At 36.7% G+C, this 16911-nt stretch overlaps 1 protein-coding gene across 2 annotated transcripts in view; it reads right to left on the minus strand.

Annotated features, from left to right (window-relative positions):
• The window catches only part of LOC107656812 (zinc transporter ZIP14-like), a 32614-nt gene that overhangs the window by 13421 nt on the left and 2282 nt on the right, over positions 1-16911 (minus strand). Inside the window, exons 2-4 of one of the 2 annotated variants that reach the window (XM_016444758.1) lie at positions 10288-10582; positions 7686-7857; positions 597-766 (exon numbers count right to left, since the gene is read on the minus strand). In XM_016444758.1, the coding sequence (XP_016300244.1) occupies positions 597-766; positions 7686-7857; positions 10288-10557 (612 nt within the window). In that variant the 5' untranslated portion in view covers positions 10558-10582. Of the gene's footprint in view, positions 1-596; positions 767-3926; positions 4097-7685; positions 7858-10287; positions 10583-16911 lie in introns of both variants that reach the window. The other variant, XM_016444759.1, reaches the window with a different exon arrangement.

Below are 16911 nucleotides of genomic sequence, written 5' to 3' on the forward strand. Positions count from 1 at the left end.
AAAGCTGAATAAATAAGCTTTCCATTGACGTATGGTTTGTTAGGATAGGACCATATTTGGCCGAGATACAACTATTTGAAAATCTGGAATCTGAGGGTGCAAAAAATATAAATATTGAGAAAATCACCTTTAAAGTTGTCCAAATTAAGTCCTTAGCAATGCATATTACTAATCAAAAATTAAGTTTTGATATATTCACGGTAGGTAATTTACAGAATATCTTCATGGAACATGATCTTTACTTAATGTCCTAATGATTTTTGGCATAAAAGAAAAATCAATAATTTTGACCCATACAATGTATTGTTGGCTATTGCTACAAATATACCCCAGCGACTTAAGACTGCTTTTGTGCTCCAGGGTCACATATGGTATAAACAAATAGAATAAATATTTTGCATACAGAAAGATTTAACCTAAAAATGTGTAGAGCTAGCACTAGAAGTTTTCTTGATGTTGCATACAATATTTTCATTCTGTACAAAGTCTGGAACGACATGAGGGCAAGTAATTTAAACGGCAGACTCCACATATATAAACTCTAGAAATCTGGAACTGTCTTCAGTCTGGATGTGTGGCACACGTGTCCGCTCTACCTCTGGGATTAGCTGAAAGAGTGCGTTGGAGTACAGAGTACCAATGGCCAGGGCTATGAAGTACAGCAGCAACCGCTTGTAAAAGGTTTTCCTCATGAAGGGAACCACACTCGCCCCGACCAGTGAACACAGAGATATCACTGTCACACACAGGAAACCATACCCCCACACTGGCCAAACAACCAGAGGACAGAGAGAGAGAGAGAGAACACAGGAAGTGGAAAAGAAAGGGAAAAAGAAGAAATAATATTTGAATTAATCAGCAGAATAATTAATACTAGGCGAAAGGTTGACATTCATAATCTCAAATGTGAGATTTACTCCCTGATGGGAAAAATTAAGTTCTGTGGGCCACTGAATGATCAAATTAATTCATGCAACCACATTTGAAGAAAATACACAATATTAAATCTTATTCATGAATTGCATTTACAGATTTGATGTCAATTTATATAATAAATTAACAGCAATAAATCAGACATTTCAGAGTCATGCTATTACACTACTATTCAAAAATTTAGGGTCAATACATTTTTTTTTTCAAGTTTTCAACGCTCAACAAAGCAGCATTTATTTGATCAAAAATATAGTAAAAACAGTAATATTGTAAAATGTTATAATAAATTAAAAATAACTTTTCTGTTTTTTTCCTCAATCAATTCCTATGATGGCAAAGCTGAATTTTTATTTTTCTGGATTCTTTGATGAATAGCAAGTTCAAACGAACAGCTGAAACTAATCATAAATGTCTTAGATGTCACTTTTGATCAATTTAATGCATCCTTGCTGAATAAAACTATTAACTTCTTTCAAAAACAAATGACTGACTCCAGACTTTTGAATGGTAGTGTATGTTGTTCACATTTTAACATCCATTGTGTTTCATTCACAGAGGAAGTAGGGGGAGGCGGCTTCCCGTTGACCATCATAGAGCAAATTAGAGCCCGACCGATATATCGTTTTGCCGATATTATCGGCCGATATGAGCCTGTTGCCGGTATATCGGTATCGGCGAATATGCCGCCGATATTCCGCCGATATGAACATTTTTTTACAGAACATATAACGCAAATAAAATGCTTGAAATGGTGTAATTACTTAGTTTGTTCAGCAGAGCACGCTCCATTGTTTGCTACTGGTGACCTGGAGGAAACGCTTTAAAGCTTAAGTCTATAGAAAACCATTAAAACTTTGAACGGCCATATCTCCATAACGGCGCGGCGAATCCGCACCAAATTCGGGGGATCCCTTCAGCTCGAGAGCTGAAGGGATCCCCCGAATTTGGTGGAGATCCGCCGGCGCGTTTGCGAGATAGTGACACCAGTCAACACTTTCACTTCAGTAAGGACTTGTTCAGGCAGCAGCATTCAAGCGTTGTCTTATTCGACCGTAAGTGCCCTGCGAAGTGGACTTCACATGATCTTCCGCCATGATTCCAGTTCCAAGGGAACGTACTTTACATTCAAAGGGCATTAAAGTGCGCGAGACGTGAATTTATATTGTATTTATTTACAGAGGTATATTATGTCACACTTCTCTAGTAAGTTTCGTCTGTGTGTGAAGACAGTAGCGCAAATCCGTGAATGAATGTTCCGAAGTGAAATAAACTTCAAAGGAATAAAGTTGAATGGAATTGAATTTAATTAAAGTTGAATAAACTTCAACTTTACTGTTCAGTGCACTGATGTCACTCATTTTGGATAATAAAGTTCATTGTTGAATTGTTAAATGCCCTGCCTCCATTACGTATCTCTGTCAAGTCATTATAAGTGTTTGATCACCACATTTGAGTGATCATTGCAAAAAATGTTTTTATGTATATATATTCTGTTTATGTATATACTCTATTCTATATATAGTACCAGTCAAATTTGGACCCTCGAATGGGAAAGTGTCCAAACTTTTGACTGGTACTGTACTATAATATGCACAAAGAATATCGGCCGATATATCAATATCGGCCTTTTTTTAGTCCCTAATATCGGTATCGGTATCAGCCCCAAAAAACCCATATCGGTCGGGCTCTAGAACAAATGATGCCTTGAGACATGAGGTCACTGAAGGTCATTCAAAGCTGATGGGACAGCTCAACATAGCTCTACTCCTGAGGCAACAGAGGAACTGAAAACACCCGCATTCATGTTGACCAGCCAGTGAACCATCAACACCCAGCACACACCTGTACCAACAACCCAACAGAGAGCATCCTGGATACGCTCTTTTAATGAAGATGTGATTTCCATAACCAATGAGCCAGTGAAAAAATGTAGCGTTAGTGATCTACTTTAAAGGCAGTATTCAGGGATAGAGGAACAATTTGAGGTATGGGATACTGATCATCTCCAAAAAAGTGTGGGAACAAACATCGAACGTTATGGCGGCTTGACAACCCAAACACAAAAAGCCAAACTTTTACAGCTCTCAAACTACATCCAAGCTTTCTATGCTTCTAGCAATTTTAATAATATCTGTACTTTAATTGGTCATTGTTATTAATTGACAGGAACACAGAAAATTAGCCCCTGCAGAAATCTATAGAAAGTTCTATTTTAAAAATGAATTTATACAAGAGAAACAACAACAGAAATTTCTATGGAAAACAAAGTGAAAAATAAAAAATAAAATGAATGTTAAAAAAAAAAAATCTTTAAAAATGTCTAATTCCATCTGGGCCCATTCAAGGGTTTTAAGGGTCTGCAGACAGCTTAAGATTTATAAAAGTAAAGTAAAATAAAAACTAAATTAAAATTATGAAATAAAATGAAAACTAAATTTAAAAATACAATAAAATATTTCATCAGGGCCTATTTATGGCTCTTTTTAAGGCTCTTTTCAATACATCTATCAAAAGGCTAAAGATTCAGTAATCATTTACAAAATGATTAGCGCTAAAAAAAATTAAATTAAATTAAAATGTAATTAAATTAAAAACAAATAAATTACATAAATAAAATATTAATTAAAAACATAAATAAATCTAATAAATCTAAAATAAATGAATATAATGGATCTATTAATTAGTCTTCTTTAGCAACTGCAAATTGCAAACGACTTTTAGTCAACATTTAAAAAAAATGGTCTGCAATACAAAATCACCAGCTATAGTGAAACCTACGGCCTTAAAATGCACCAATAGAAAGATCATGGGAGAAATTCAATTTCAAAGAGAGGAAGAGCTTCAGAAAGAGGAAATCTTTCCTGTGGTTAGGGATGTTTTGTTGCGTTAAAAGGGAGAAAACATTGTGTGAAGGAAGAAAGATGGAAAAAGCCCTTTGAGATTAATCTTGATCCACGGTTGATTGGGTGGAAACGGGTGGATGGATACTGAACCTCAGGCAGGAGCTGCAGGATGGCGGTGGAGAACAGCGTGCCGATGGACAGAGCGATGAAATAGATGAGTGTCCTGTGCATGAACCACGTCCTCATCAGGGGCACCACAAAAACAGCAGTCAAAGCGAACGCACTAATCAGAGTCACACTCAAAACTGAGTAACCCCACACTGCAGGACACACACACACACACATATGACATTACACCCCAGCAGACACATCCCACAGCTTTTGCATGCTTGGATTATAATGTACACTTCAGTCCGGCAACACTGATCTGCTACCATTTAACCCAACCAGACTGGAATCCCTGGAAATACAAGACATCTGTCATAAACACACTCCTGAATGGACACACGTGCAGTTTGAGAGAGAACATCATTATGTGGGAGTGAACTGCGGCAGATCACATTTCTCCAAAACCACAGAGTTGCACTGGTTTACAGCTGAGAACAACTGTCAGCACTTTGCCTACAGAGGAAGAAAATCATTCATGAAAACACACAGATGCATTTAGGAAACCTATTTCTTTCATATAACAGCAGTAACATATGGACTCATAACCTGTAGCCATAAAAATATGCGTCACTGAGTTTATAACAACACACTGATAATAGGCTTCTTCCACATTTACTTCAAATACTTTTTTTCTTGTTTCCCGTTTCTTCAAAAAAATGAACATTCTATCATTATTTACTCATCCTCATGTCAACAGTGTTTCCCATTAATGACCTGGACTGTGGTGGCCGTCTAATCTGCTTCTAATCAGTTTCATTATAATCGGAAAATATATTTACACTTCTCATAAGAACATAAAAGCTGTCTAACATTGTGTTTTGCTTAGTGTGCTAATCAGGGTAATGTGACATGCACTAGTTACCTTTTATTTTCACATTTACATAATTGTTAACATTTTTGTGGAGGGATGATTACAGCAAATCACTAGATTTGTAATGAAAAGCATTTATAAACCTGTCATCACAGAAACTTAAAGGTCTCCTTGCAGTTTTACAGAAAAATAAAAGCTTGAATAATGATAATACTACTAATAAATGTGACCCTGGACCACAAAACCAGCCATAGGGGTCTTTTTTTTATTTATCGAGATTTATACATCATCTGAAAGCTGAATAAATAAGAAAATCTGGAATCTGAGGGTGCAAAAAAAATCTAAATATTGAAACAAAATCCTCTTTAAAGTTGTTAAAATGAAGTTCTTAGCAATGCATATTACTAATCAAAAATTAAGTTTTGATATATTTAAGGTAGGAAATTTACAAAATATCTTCATGAAACATGATCTTTATCGGTTCCCACAGTTTCCACTGCAGAGGAAAAGTTGGGACAGAACCAAAAAAAAAGGAAAAAAGAATTGCAATCTTGTTGAAGTTGTGAGATATGCTATAGAGACAATGAGCTGTGGTGCTTATCCAAATGATGCTGGTTTGGGTCTAGCCTGCAACCTGTCCTAAATCCTATTCCCTCCTCTTTTGTGATTATTTCACGTTCACATTACCATCACTGTACAATTTGTTAAGACTGAATGGGATAGACTGCACTGAGAACAGGATGCTGTAAGACTCCATCTCTAAAAGCACACATTCCCCTTTTCTTTCTCTTTATCTGTTGAATTGCGGTGGGAAGCGTCACTGCGACATTCTCCTTTCATTTCCTCTCCCGCTGCCAGGATGCGCAAGAAATGCCAAAACCCAGAAGTGGCTTGTTTAGCAGATAAAGCACAGCATGATGCAAAGCGACAGGAAAAATCCCTGTGCCAGAAAACATGGTGCACAGATGTTGAGCCACAAAGAGTCGCAAGCCGATTCAAAACAAGAATTTCAATTAATAAAATAAAATCTAAAATAATCTGTTATAGACAGGGTTTGTTTTAGGTTATAGTGAATACAAAAAAAACTGCACAGATTTGAAACGTGCGTAAAAATAAAAAATCACTTATAGAGCACATGTGAAATTGTTTCCGGTTCTCCGAATCCATGACTTTCTCTCCTTCACACACGCCCATGAAGTTGTCTGAACTCTCCCCGTCTTGCCTTTTTATGTCTGTGGCCTACACAAGGGTTATTTCAGTTCAGCTTCTGAAAGCACACAGCCTCCCTTCAAATCTCCCGTCTGACCAGAGTACAGTGATTGAATCCAGATGTTGCCGGGATCTGATATAAACAAGGTTAGGCATTTTAAAAGTCAAGATGTCTTATTCTGATATGAAAGATTCTTTCAAGTGTTTGCCCGAGTTCTATCTATGCCTATATACACGGCATTAGATGTGTATTGAAGTATCATACCTAGGCAATAGGCATATCTTCAAACATGACTCTCTAGAGCTCTTCTCAGTCTAACGTCACGATTTGGAGACATTTTTGCTAGACTATCAACTGGTGATTTTTAAGGATGTATAGTCCTAGAAGAGTAACTACAACAGTATTTCATGACATTAACTATGAACATGATCCAATAACGTTTAACTATCTAAAGGGGTTCAATCATTTTTCCAAGTGCACCACTGTTCAAACGTTTGGGGTTAGTAAGAAATATAGAATAAAATGCATCATGGTTTCCACACAAATATTAAGCAGCACAATTATTTTCAACATTTATAATAATACGAAATGTTTCTTGAGCAGCAAATCAGCATATTAGAATGATTTCTGAAGGATCGTGTGACACTGAAGACTGGAGTAATGATGCTGAAAATTCAAGAATATTACAATTTAAAATATATTAAAAAAGAAATTGCACAATATTACTCTTTTACTGTATTTTTGATTAAATGAATGCAGCCTTAGTAAGCATAAGAGACTATCACATTTTTAAAAAATCATACCAAGCCCAAACTTTTGAATGGTAGTATATAGTGCATTTGTACATTGTAAATTTGAAATTTGTACATTTGTAAACTGCACATACCTGTACAATTATTTAAACAATTACATTTTCTATTAATTTAATTCTGTATATAGTGCATTATTTAATTTTCTGTTTTCTTATTTTATTGTTATATTTCATCTCTACTGTGTTATTCCCATGCATGTTTGCACTATGTCCGTACTTTCTTCTGCACTGGAAGCTCCTGTCGTCAAGTCAAATTCCTTGTGTGTGTAAACATACTTGGTAATAAAGCTCTTTCTGGCTTCTGATATGGCTATTATTTTATGTGCTTGTGCCCTCTTTCAAAATAAACGAATACATAAATGAATGCCACTTGCTTCAATAATGTGTTTTCCATTCCAAAGTACAAGACGTTGTACTTTATCTACATTGATAAAGTTTAACGGATGGCATTACCTGTGGACGTGCAACACATGACAGTTTGAAGAGAATATAACAAGAACTGTTAATAAGCGTCACTGCATTCACAGTGTAAGCACATCTCAGCAGAAACAGTGCTAAGCAATTGGAAGCAAACAAATTAACCTTGACACAAGGCCAAAATACGTCACACCCATATTTGATTGTTGAACAATTAATTTTAAAACCATGGCTTGATTGTTCAACAAGGTTAGGGTTTGGAGAACCAAGTCTTTATGGCCCTTTTGTTTTTTGCATGTGGGGATTGTGCATAAATGTACATAAATCTTCTTTAAATGTTTGTTTAAGGTTTGCACACCTGTAGGATTGATTTGAAGTATAGCTGAAATAGTCAAATAGGGGTGTACATATACTTTTGGCCATGCAGTGTATAATGACAATAGCATCATGACTAATATTATGCATTGACTATCAATGGATAGTCGATCTTACCCTCAGCGTCAGTGGGTCTGGGGCTGGTCTCTGACTCTTGGTCCTGTTGGGTCTTGCACGCTTGTGAGTCCAGCTGCTGTATCATGGTAGGGCAGATTTCCTGCAGGCCTCGTTCATCTATACGGGACTGTTCGCTCATCCCATACGCTGCCAGAGTGTCTGCAGCCAAGCACTGAGAACAGAGGACAGGACAGAGGTTTCAATTACTGATCACAGACGAGATGCTTGAATTACAGCATTGAGAGTGCAGAGTTTGTGCTGGAGCTGTCACAGCACAGGATAGAAACCACAGATCTGACTTTGAGGTCTAACAATGTCATATCTCAAGGTCATACTGAGGATTAGGAATCAAAATGTTGAAAACATATCCTATAATAACTCTCTGAAGAAAGAGGGGGGAGGAAATCATACTTTTCTTAAAAAGCCGTGTTTACAAAAACCTACATCTGATGAGGAAATTAATGCATTTTAAATTTGAAATTAAGAACCATGATATCAAAATACAAATTGAGAACAATTAAATATACTCTTATGACATTCCATTTTTTAAAAACAAAATATTTACAAAAAGCAATCATGCATTAAATGAAATTTAATGAAAAAGTAATTTTAGGTCAATTTAGGACAACTATTCAGCTGCCAAAAATAAGCTAATAATAAAGCCAGGAAGCATGTTGTTATTAAGTATTGAATAAACTCAAACAATCTTCAAGGAACAAAAAGACATTCAGATACTCCACTTGCAGTCCTTGTAAATGTTACACAGTCTTTTCGTCTTTTAGCATAACAAATGCTCTCTGTGGAGGAGGAAAAATAATGACAGCTCAATATGGCCTTTTATCGTTGTGGACAAACTGATAAAGTACAACGTGTTACTCTTTTTCTAACTTACACCTTGAGAGGTGGCACAAGACATAATGCCTATGATAAAACACTTAATGACGTGAACACACAAATGCTAAACCAAAGACAAATATTTCTGGCTTTGCACTTACTCAACGCTCAGGCAGTGAATATTGTAATGCCAAGGATTTATACACTACATGGCCACACACATATACGCTACTTTTTTAACAAAAGTATGTTTTGTAATTATTTACAAACTTTTATTCAGCACGGATGTATTAAAGTGGTGGTTGACTCGTGTTTTCTAGGCTTGATGGTGTTTATGGGGCACAGTTTAACACGTGTCAATGCTTCGTTTTTTTAAAAAACGCATAATTTTTCACATAATTTACCTTTTTTCTACACCGCTCTGTCCCTTCTCCTATAAACGCGCTGATGATTTCCTGTTTTTATGAAGCCCCTCCCTCAGAAATACGCGATGGGCTGAGATTGGTCAGCTGGCTCAGTGTGTTGTGATTGGCTAAACCGCCTCTAGTGCGCGTCTACACATCACGCCCCTCAGCTCAGCGGCATGTGCTCCGGTTGTATTGTAAATAATGGCGTCGTCAATATTGCTTATCAATTTGAGCCCGAATGAGACACCGAGGATTTTAGTGAAGAGGATCACGCAGAACCTGTGCAAGCACATGGCTCTTAATAGTATGTGTTTTGTTTGTTGTTGTCTCATACTTTGAGATACGCTGTTATGTGTAAAAGATACTGCTTATGCTAGCTTTTAATACACGGTTTTATCCTGATTAAAGCTGTAATACAGCACGGCAACCACATTCGCGTCCATGTTTAACGCTTCTCATAGCTATGTGAAAAATATTTTTCTGTCTACACCAATAAAGTGTTTAATTGGAACACAGTTTATTGGAGCTGATCATCAGGTGAGAGAGAGAGAGGCAGAGCGTGTGCAGAGCAGGGGATGCAAGGAACAGGATTAAGAACCGCTGCTTTAGAACATTGATTGTGGAACTTGTGAATCCATTAGAATCGTTAGAAGACAGAATCGCGATTCATATAGAGGGGTTAAAGCAAAAAAAATCTTTTGACTGAAAATTTTTCCATGGCCAAACCCCATTCCACAGCCATACCGGTCACACACCCAGTTTAAGAGCAGTGTTGTTCTTCTTGTAATTAGGAGCGCTTGTCCTCCTAATTAAAAAAATTTAGGAGCACCTTCTAATCAATAAAAAAAATTCTAATCAAGAATTAGCGAGCTGACATTTGACTCAAAGTGATTTCAGGGGCATATTCTTTTTACCTTTGTAAACGCATTTTTCTAATTTTATTAAAAGTATGCAGTGTTTCCTCTAGGATTTTTTCCATCTGTGGTGGCAGGACTATTTTTTATGGCCCACGCCCCCGCAAACCTGCGCCTCAGAACGCGCGCAAATATTAAGCTTTCTCTGAAGTATTGTGTTTAAATGGACAAATGTATTCTTATTTTCTTTATTTTTATTTGACAGTATAGTGTTTGCCTAAACATAGCACTTACCGAACCGTACCGAAACCGTGACTCTAAAACCGTGATACAAACCGAACCGTGAGTAAGTTGAACCGTTCCACCCCTAGTAGGCATGTATTTTGTGAGCAATATGCAGCCAGTCAGAGTTCAAAAGCCAGTTAGACATGTGAAAATACACCCTGGGCAACAAATGCATATCAAGTCCAACATGCTGTCAAATCTTCTGTCACTTTCTGGACTCACCTGAGATGCATTGGTTTTGGCGGGCTGTGTTTGTGCATCGTGGTCTCCACTCTGACCTCCGTTTAAGCGCATGAGGAGCGCTCGGAGCTGAGGGACGGAGATGCTGGTGTTGTCGCCATAGCGTGTCAGCAGCTCCTGAAGGACCTGCGCAGGAGACGGTCCATCCTGACCACTGACATCTCCTATTGGCCACTGCAGCAGGCCTAGAGTCAGGGTCAGGCCAATGGTCAAGGTCAGCTGTCTGCAGCCATTGGCTGGTCTCAGGGTCATGACTCTACCAGCAACAGGTCGAGCTCTACATAGAAATACAGTATAGAGGGAGATGAGAAAATTAGGCAAACGAATGAGAATTATATGTCTAAATGGCCATCAAGTAGTTTATCTTTCAGAAAAAGATATAATCCTCACACAGCCAATCAAAATGAACATGATTTACTTGCTAAATAAATGTACAAAGGTGCACATTATTAAAAAACCAATGGTATAGCCAAATAGTGATCAGGTATTGTTTTAGCAGACCTGCATTTAAATTGGACTCCATTCTATTTACTTTAAGCAGACAAAGTACAGTAAAAGATTTTGAAGTTTTTAAAAACTGAAATAATAATTAAAAAAAAGGTAAAAATGGCTATAGAAATAAAATGGAAATATTAATTTCTGTAAGTGCTATGAACTAACCACTGGACAGAATATGAAAATATTAGTGCTGTCAAATGATTAATTGTGATTAATCACATCCAAAATAAAAGTTTTGTTTACATAATATATGTGTGTGTATTGTGTATATTATGTATACATAAATACACACACATACAGCATATATTTTGAAAATATTTACCTGTATATATTTATATTCATACAATTTATATCATATATAAATATATTTGACATTTTTCTTAACTATATACATGCATGTGTGTGTATTTATATGTACACAATAAATAGGCTATACACAGTACACACATTATGTAAACAAAAACTTTTATTTTGGATGTGATTAATCACGATTAATAAAGATAGGAAATATGAGTCTACTGTGTACTGTTTATGATAGGCCTTAACCTGTGTTATTGTTAACTAAAACAAATGTTAAAACAATTAAAAACAGTTTTCATTAATTGAAATAAAGCAGAAATTTGTTTCATTTAATTTGTTTATCAAGTATATAAATAGTTACTATAATAGTATGTAATATGAAAATAACATTGACCTTAAACACCCTCAATACCAGCAAAATATTTCCACAATATCTCAATGTGTGTGTTGTATTTTTGATACAGCAAAATCAGAAAGCATAACAAGAAATTACATTTTTACTTGAGTACATGGGCAACAATTTATGAAATGTAAGCTGCTACTAGTTTAACCTGCCTTGGATAGCAACACCAAGATCATGGGTTTGATTGCCAGGGAAAGCAAGAACTGATCAAATGTGTAGTTTGATTGCAATTTAACTCGCTTTGGACCATTGCAGAAGGTCTCCATCAATACGCTTGTTAAGTCTCACGTGTCACTGTTTCTGGATCCGAGCGCTCTATCAGATGCAAAAAGCCAACAGCACCCGGTGCTAATATACACTCACGGTGTGCTGGAATACCAATAAAATTAAATTAATGACACTAACCTTTATCTCCATACTGAAATCTCAGATGGCCAGACGATAATTTATCATTTATTAATTAATCATTACAATTGGTGTCTGAGAAGTCCTGAGACTGTAATGTGAGCTTTTAAAAGCTTAACTTAAATCTGTGATATTAATAAATGCTTCTCATAAACAGCTACTGAGATATAGTCTTCTCAATGGAACTGGGTACCGGAAACAGTTTTTCTTGCGTCAAGACATAACGAGCAGTTAAGGAGCTGATGCGAGGCAAACAAAACACAGGTTTCCTTCAACAGAGACACATTATTCAAGCGCTTTTTGAAAGACACTGGGAATCAATGTCTGCAAAGGTCCTGATGCATGAAAGTCTGGATGTTTTTTTAACCACAAGAAGCAAAATCCGATTGTAAATGAATGAACTAACATTTGAGTCACAAACACTGGATAATTGGCCCCAGAGGGGGCCCTTCTGAAAAGGTCTCAAAGGCCACTGGTGCAGAGGGGAAGAGAGCAAACCCAAACCAGTCATTACCAAGAACGTGAAGAAGCCAGGAACAATATGGAAACTCACCATCGCTGCTAATGACTATCTTTGAGATTTACACAACAGCAGGTTTCCAGCAAACCACCACAAAAGCAATTTTGAATGGGGATGCCTCTTAAATTTCTGCCATGTTTCAACCAAAAGATTTTTTTTAAAGAAAATGTTACTTCCAACAGTAAATCCAACAGAATCTTTGATTATGTATCATATATCAAGTGTTCCGCATCCACCCTCTATGTACTGAATACGGAGTTCTCATGGAGAAATGCAAAAGGGCATAAACAACAGCACAACAATCATGCAGAAGTCTGGAAGCATACAGCCGTCAAAATGTATCAATATCCCTGGATGCGATGGGGATGCTTCTAAACAAAATCTAAAATAAATCTAAATTAATACAAGCATTTATCATTTTCAGCCCTATGCATTCAATATTTTTGGCCACGCCCAATGAATATTCATTGTGATGCATCATGAAAACATTTTGCATGTTTCTGTCCACATAATTTAAATATTCTCACCTGCTTAAATTAATAATTACAAGTTTTGTGAAAATAACAGAACATCTGACAGAAAAGCAGGTTTCACCAGATGCCACTTCTTATTTTGAAAGTATTTTCAGTATTTTGAAAGGATTTTGTCTAATATATCGTAAATATTTTTCATGATGTTAGCGATTAGGGACGTAACGATTAACCGCGAGCCGGTTGAAAATCGATTCAAATATGTGACAATTCAAATCGGTTGAGATGCTAAACAAATCGCGATTCAATTAGGGGTAGGAGTTTATAAGAATCCATGTCTGAGGGGAACTTACTGTTTTTAGAAAAGTTTAGATGGTATTATTTTCTTTTCCTCTTGCCTCTGTATAATGCATATTAACGTTTATAAATGCAGCGCTGCTTTGTTTACAGCGGAAACCAAGGAAACGCTTTAAGCGCCACCTGCTGGCAGAGAGTGAATCTGCGTCAGCAATAATATGCAAGTGCTATATTAGTATATTATTGTTATATATTAGTATATAGTGTTATATTTCAATTTGACAAAGAACTGTGCAGCATTTTGTCCAAGCAATAATAAAAGGACACATTTAATTTATAATTTGTCTTAAATCTCATTTTGTAAAAAAAAAAACGTGAATCGAATCGAGAAATCAAAATCGTGAATCGAATCGTGAGTTGAGTGAATCGTTACATCCCTATTAGCGATAGAATTCCAGTTACTACAACCAAAAGAATCACAAAGTTCAAACTCCAACAATATGGGTAATTTAAAGTCAGATTTCTCTGTTTACTGTATATCAGTGTTAAATGATTAAGACCCATAAACAAAAATACATTTGAATGAACTTCACAATTATGCAATCAAAGGACCTTCGAGAACCTGCCGAGACTCACCTTGCTTAAGCTTACCTGGCCAGATCTTTGGGTGAACGCGAGGCCAAGAAAGAAAGAGAGCGTCATCAAAAGATCAGACAAAAGTGTGTTTGTGAAACAGAAGTAAAACCTGTTGATTAACGTCAATACTGACTGCCATCAAGTAAATACAAGGAAGTAAATGACTGCTTTTTATAATCTGATTTGATTTCATGCAAATATATCTGGGAGAAGTTCGATATTTATTCTCCAGCACTGTGCGCTCATATTTCCGACTCACGATCAGGGTGTAAATTACAGTGTGGGTGTAAAAGAGCACGAGAATGTTTATCAAAAACAGCAGGGTGTGTGAAGGAGAGGTTAACCACACCATGCTGATGCCGGCTGTGCTATGCTGACTACACTTATGCGTGTGGTTTGGAGAGAGAGACAGAGGAAATATGATCCTCACTGCCTTATTGATAATATATGAGGGCCACCAAAAGGCAAGGTGAGCTTTAGTAGAACAGCACACACCTCTGATCAGCTGACAACTCAACTGCTGTCAAATAGTCCATTTAGAACTAGTCACAACATGAAGTTCAATTATATAGCATATTAAACCTGAAGTGTCTCATTTCTGTGCCACTAAATACTTTTACAAAAATAAAATAGCAAAAAAGACATATTGGTACCAGAATAGCATAACTTGGACTAATAAATAACCACCAATCAAGAACCAAGACCACATCACTTGCACAGTAGCAGTGACTTTTTCCATCTCATAATTCAACATTTGTTCCTCATACTTTTTCTAACAATCTTGCAATTCTGAGATATAGACTTAGAATTGCAACTTGCAACTTGCAATTCTGTGAAAAACAGTCCAAACTGTGTGATGTTACCTCGCACTTGAGAGGAAAAAGTCTGAAAACTTTCTGAAAAGTCAGAATTGTGAGATAAAAAAAAAAAAAGAATTGTGAGATTCAATTTGGAATTTTGAGAAAAAGTCAGAATACTGTGGGTTCATATCGCACAATTCTGTGTGTAAGCTGAAGATTTTTTTTTTTTTTTTTTTAGAAATAACATGCAATTGCAAGACACAAAGTTAAAATTGTGAGAATTAGCTTTTTTTTTCTTTTTTTTTTATTCTGTGGCGAAAACATATCATGCTATTTTGTCTTATACAAAACTAAATTCTCAGCCCACCTAACAGCAGCATTTATATTGGAAAAGGCAATCACATCTCGGCGCTGTCACAACAATACACTGATATGATTCCCAGCAGCGGCATTGTATCTCAGATAACGGCAGAGGGTTATAATGACCCTGTCTGAAGAGATCCTTGTGGACTGCTGCTATTTCAGGAGACATGATAAGTCACAGAGAAGAATGTCTCTGGTATTCAGTCTAAAGGGAGACTGTCTATAGCTATTGCATCTGCATCAGGAAGGATCAGGAATCACTGCACAGGACTTTGATCAATTTAAAGACTGACCAAATCTCAGAGGTCAGGTCACTCAAAGCTTTGAGAGAAAATGGTTCTACAATGGCATTATTAAACCGGTTACCACAGAATACATTAATGTTAATTCGTAAAAATGAAAAAGGTAAAAAATGTATTACAGAAACATATTTAGAAATTAGCATTAATCAAGAGTAAGAAATGCCATAAAATTGTTGCTCAATGTTCGAGACACCTAATAGCCTACATTAGTCATTGATAGTTCAGGTTTAGCCGCTACTGCATTAACTTGAAGATTATTGCTAAGTGTTACCAAATAAATGAATTTTGTCAGAGAAAAAAAGTTACTTAATTTTATTGCTTAAGTCTTGAAATTATTTATTTCTTTTTTTTTTAATTCAGATTCACAAATTGCACAATGACCCAAATAAGCCAGAGGCTTTTAAAACACACATTCCTTTAAATGTCCACTGAATGTCTCTAGATTAGGAATGCAGACTAACCTGCACAGTAGTGGGGAAAAAAAAAAAAGAGCAATTCTTTCCACTTGGCAGACATCGTCGCTCTGCTGATGTGGCAGCTTTTATAACCACGAGAGAGGTCCTTATGAACAACTAGACACCTGCTGTCGAGCAGAATACACTAAGACAATCGACGGAAAGAGGTTATGATCTCTAAGGAAAGCGCTGGAAAGCCTTTCAAAGTTCAGCAGAGGAAGTGTGTACTACGTAGTGGTCGACCGATATATCGCCAAGGCCGATATTTTTAAAATATCGGCATCGGCCGATAAGTTTTTCTGTTTGGCCGATGTGTTTGAGGCGGGAGTTTTATTTTGACAGCGCGTTCTGCTTGACTGGAGCGATCGACAAACTAAACTCGTGATTTCAAATTATGCTGTGCTTTATGCATTTGCCCACTGTCATATGGCTAGGAACTATACTCTCATTCCGGCGTAATAATCAAGGAACTTTGCTGCCGTACCATGGGTGCAGCAGGAGCAATGATATTACGCAGCACCTGAAAATAGGCTAACTTCCGTCAACATAACCAATGTGACCACCTGCTTGCACAGGGAGCGTGCTGGGGACTATTTTTTGAAAAACTGGTGCTGGCCCACCTGAAGGACATCACTGGACCCTTGCTGGATCCTCTTCAGTTTGCCTACAGAGCAAACAGGTCTGTTGACGATGCAGTCAACGAAAATGAGCCTATTTTCAAAAATAGTGGAGTGTTCCTTTAAGCAACAGTGTATTGGGTTGAGTTAGCATAAAAGCTGCACTAACACACATTCCTGCTGGCTGCTGACACTTTTTATTTAAACTTAATAGTTGTTTGGCTGTGCAAGTACCACTAATCTGTAGTAAAAATATAATATATGTAGTAAAATATACCCTCACAGTTCAACCACAAATGAAACATTTATCACAAAATAAGATCCTGACACCTACAGGAACCCACTGACTTTAAAAAAAAATATCTTCTTTTGTGTTCTACAGAAAGTCAAACAGGTTTGGAATGACAAAGGCGAGTAAATAATTATGCCTAGGGCTGCACGATAAATCGAAATGGAATCGAGATTGCGATTCGACAGAAGCTGCGATTGTCATGCGTATCTTTCAGTGAAGCACGGTTCTGTGATCAGCAGTAAATCTCC

This window comes from Sinocyclocheilus anshuiensis, unplaced genomic scaffold (assembly GCF_001515605.1).
Source record: "Sinocyclocheilus anshuiensis isolate Anshui unplaced genomic scaffold, SAMN03320099.WGS_v1.1 scaffold1136, whole genome shotgun sequence".
Lineage (NCBI taxonomy): Eukaryota > Metazoa > Chordata > Actinopteri > Cypriniformes > Cyprinidae > Sinocyclocheilus > Sinocyclocheilus anshuiensis.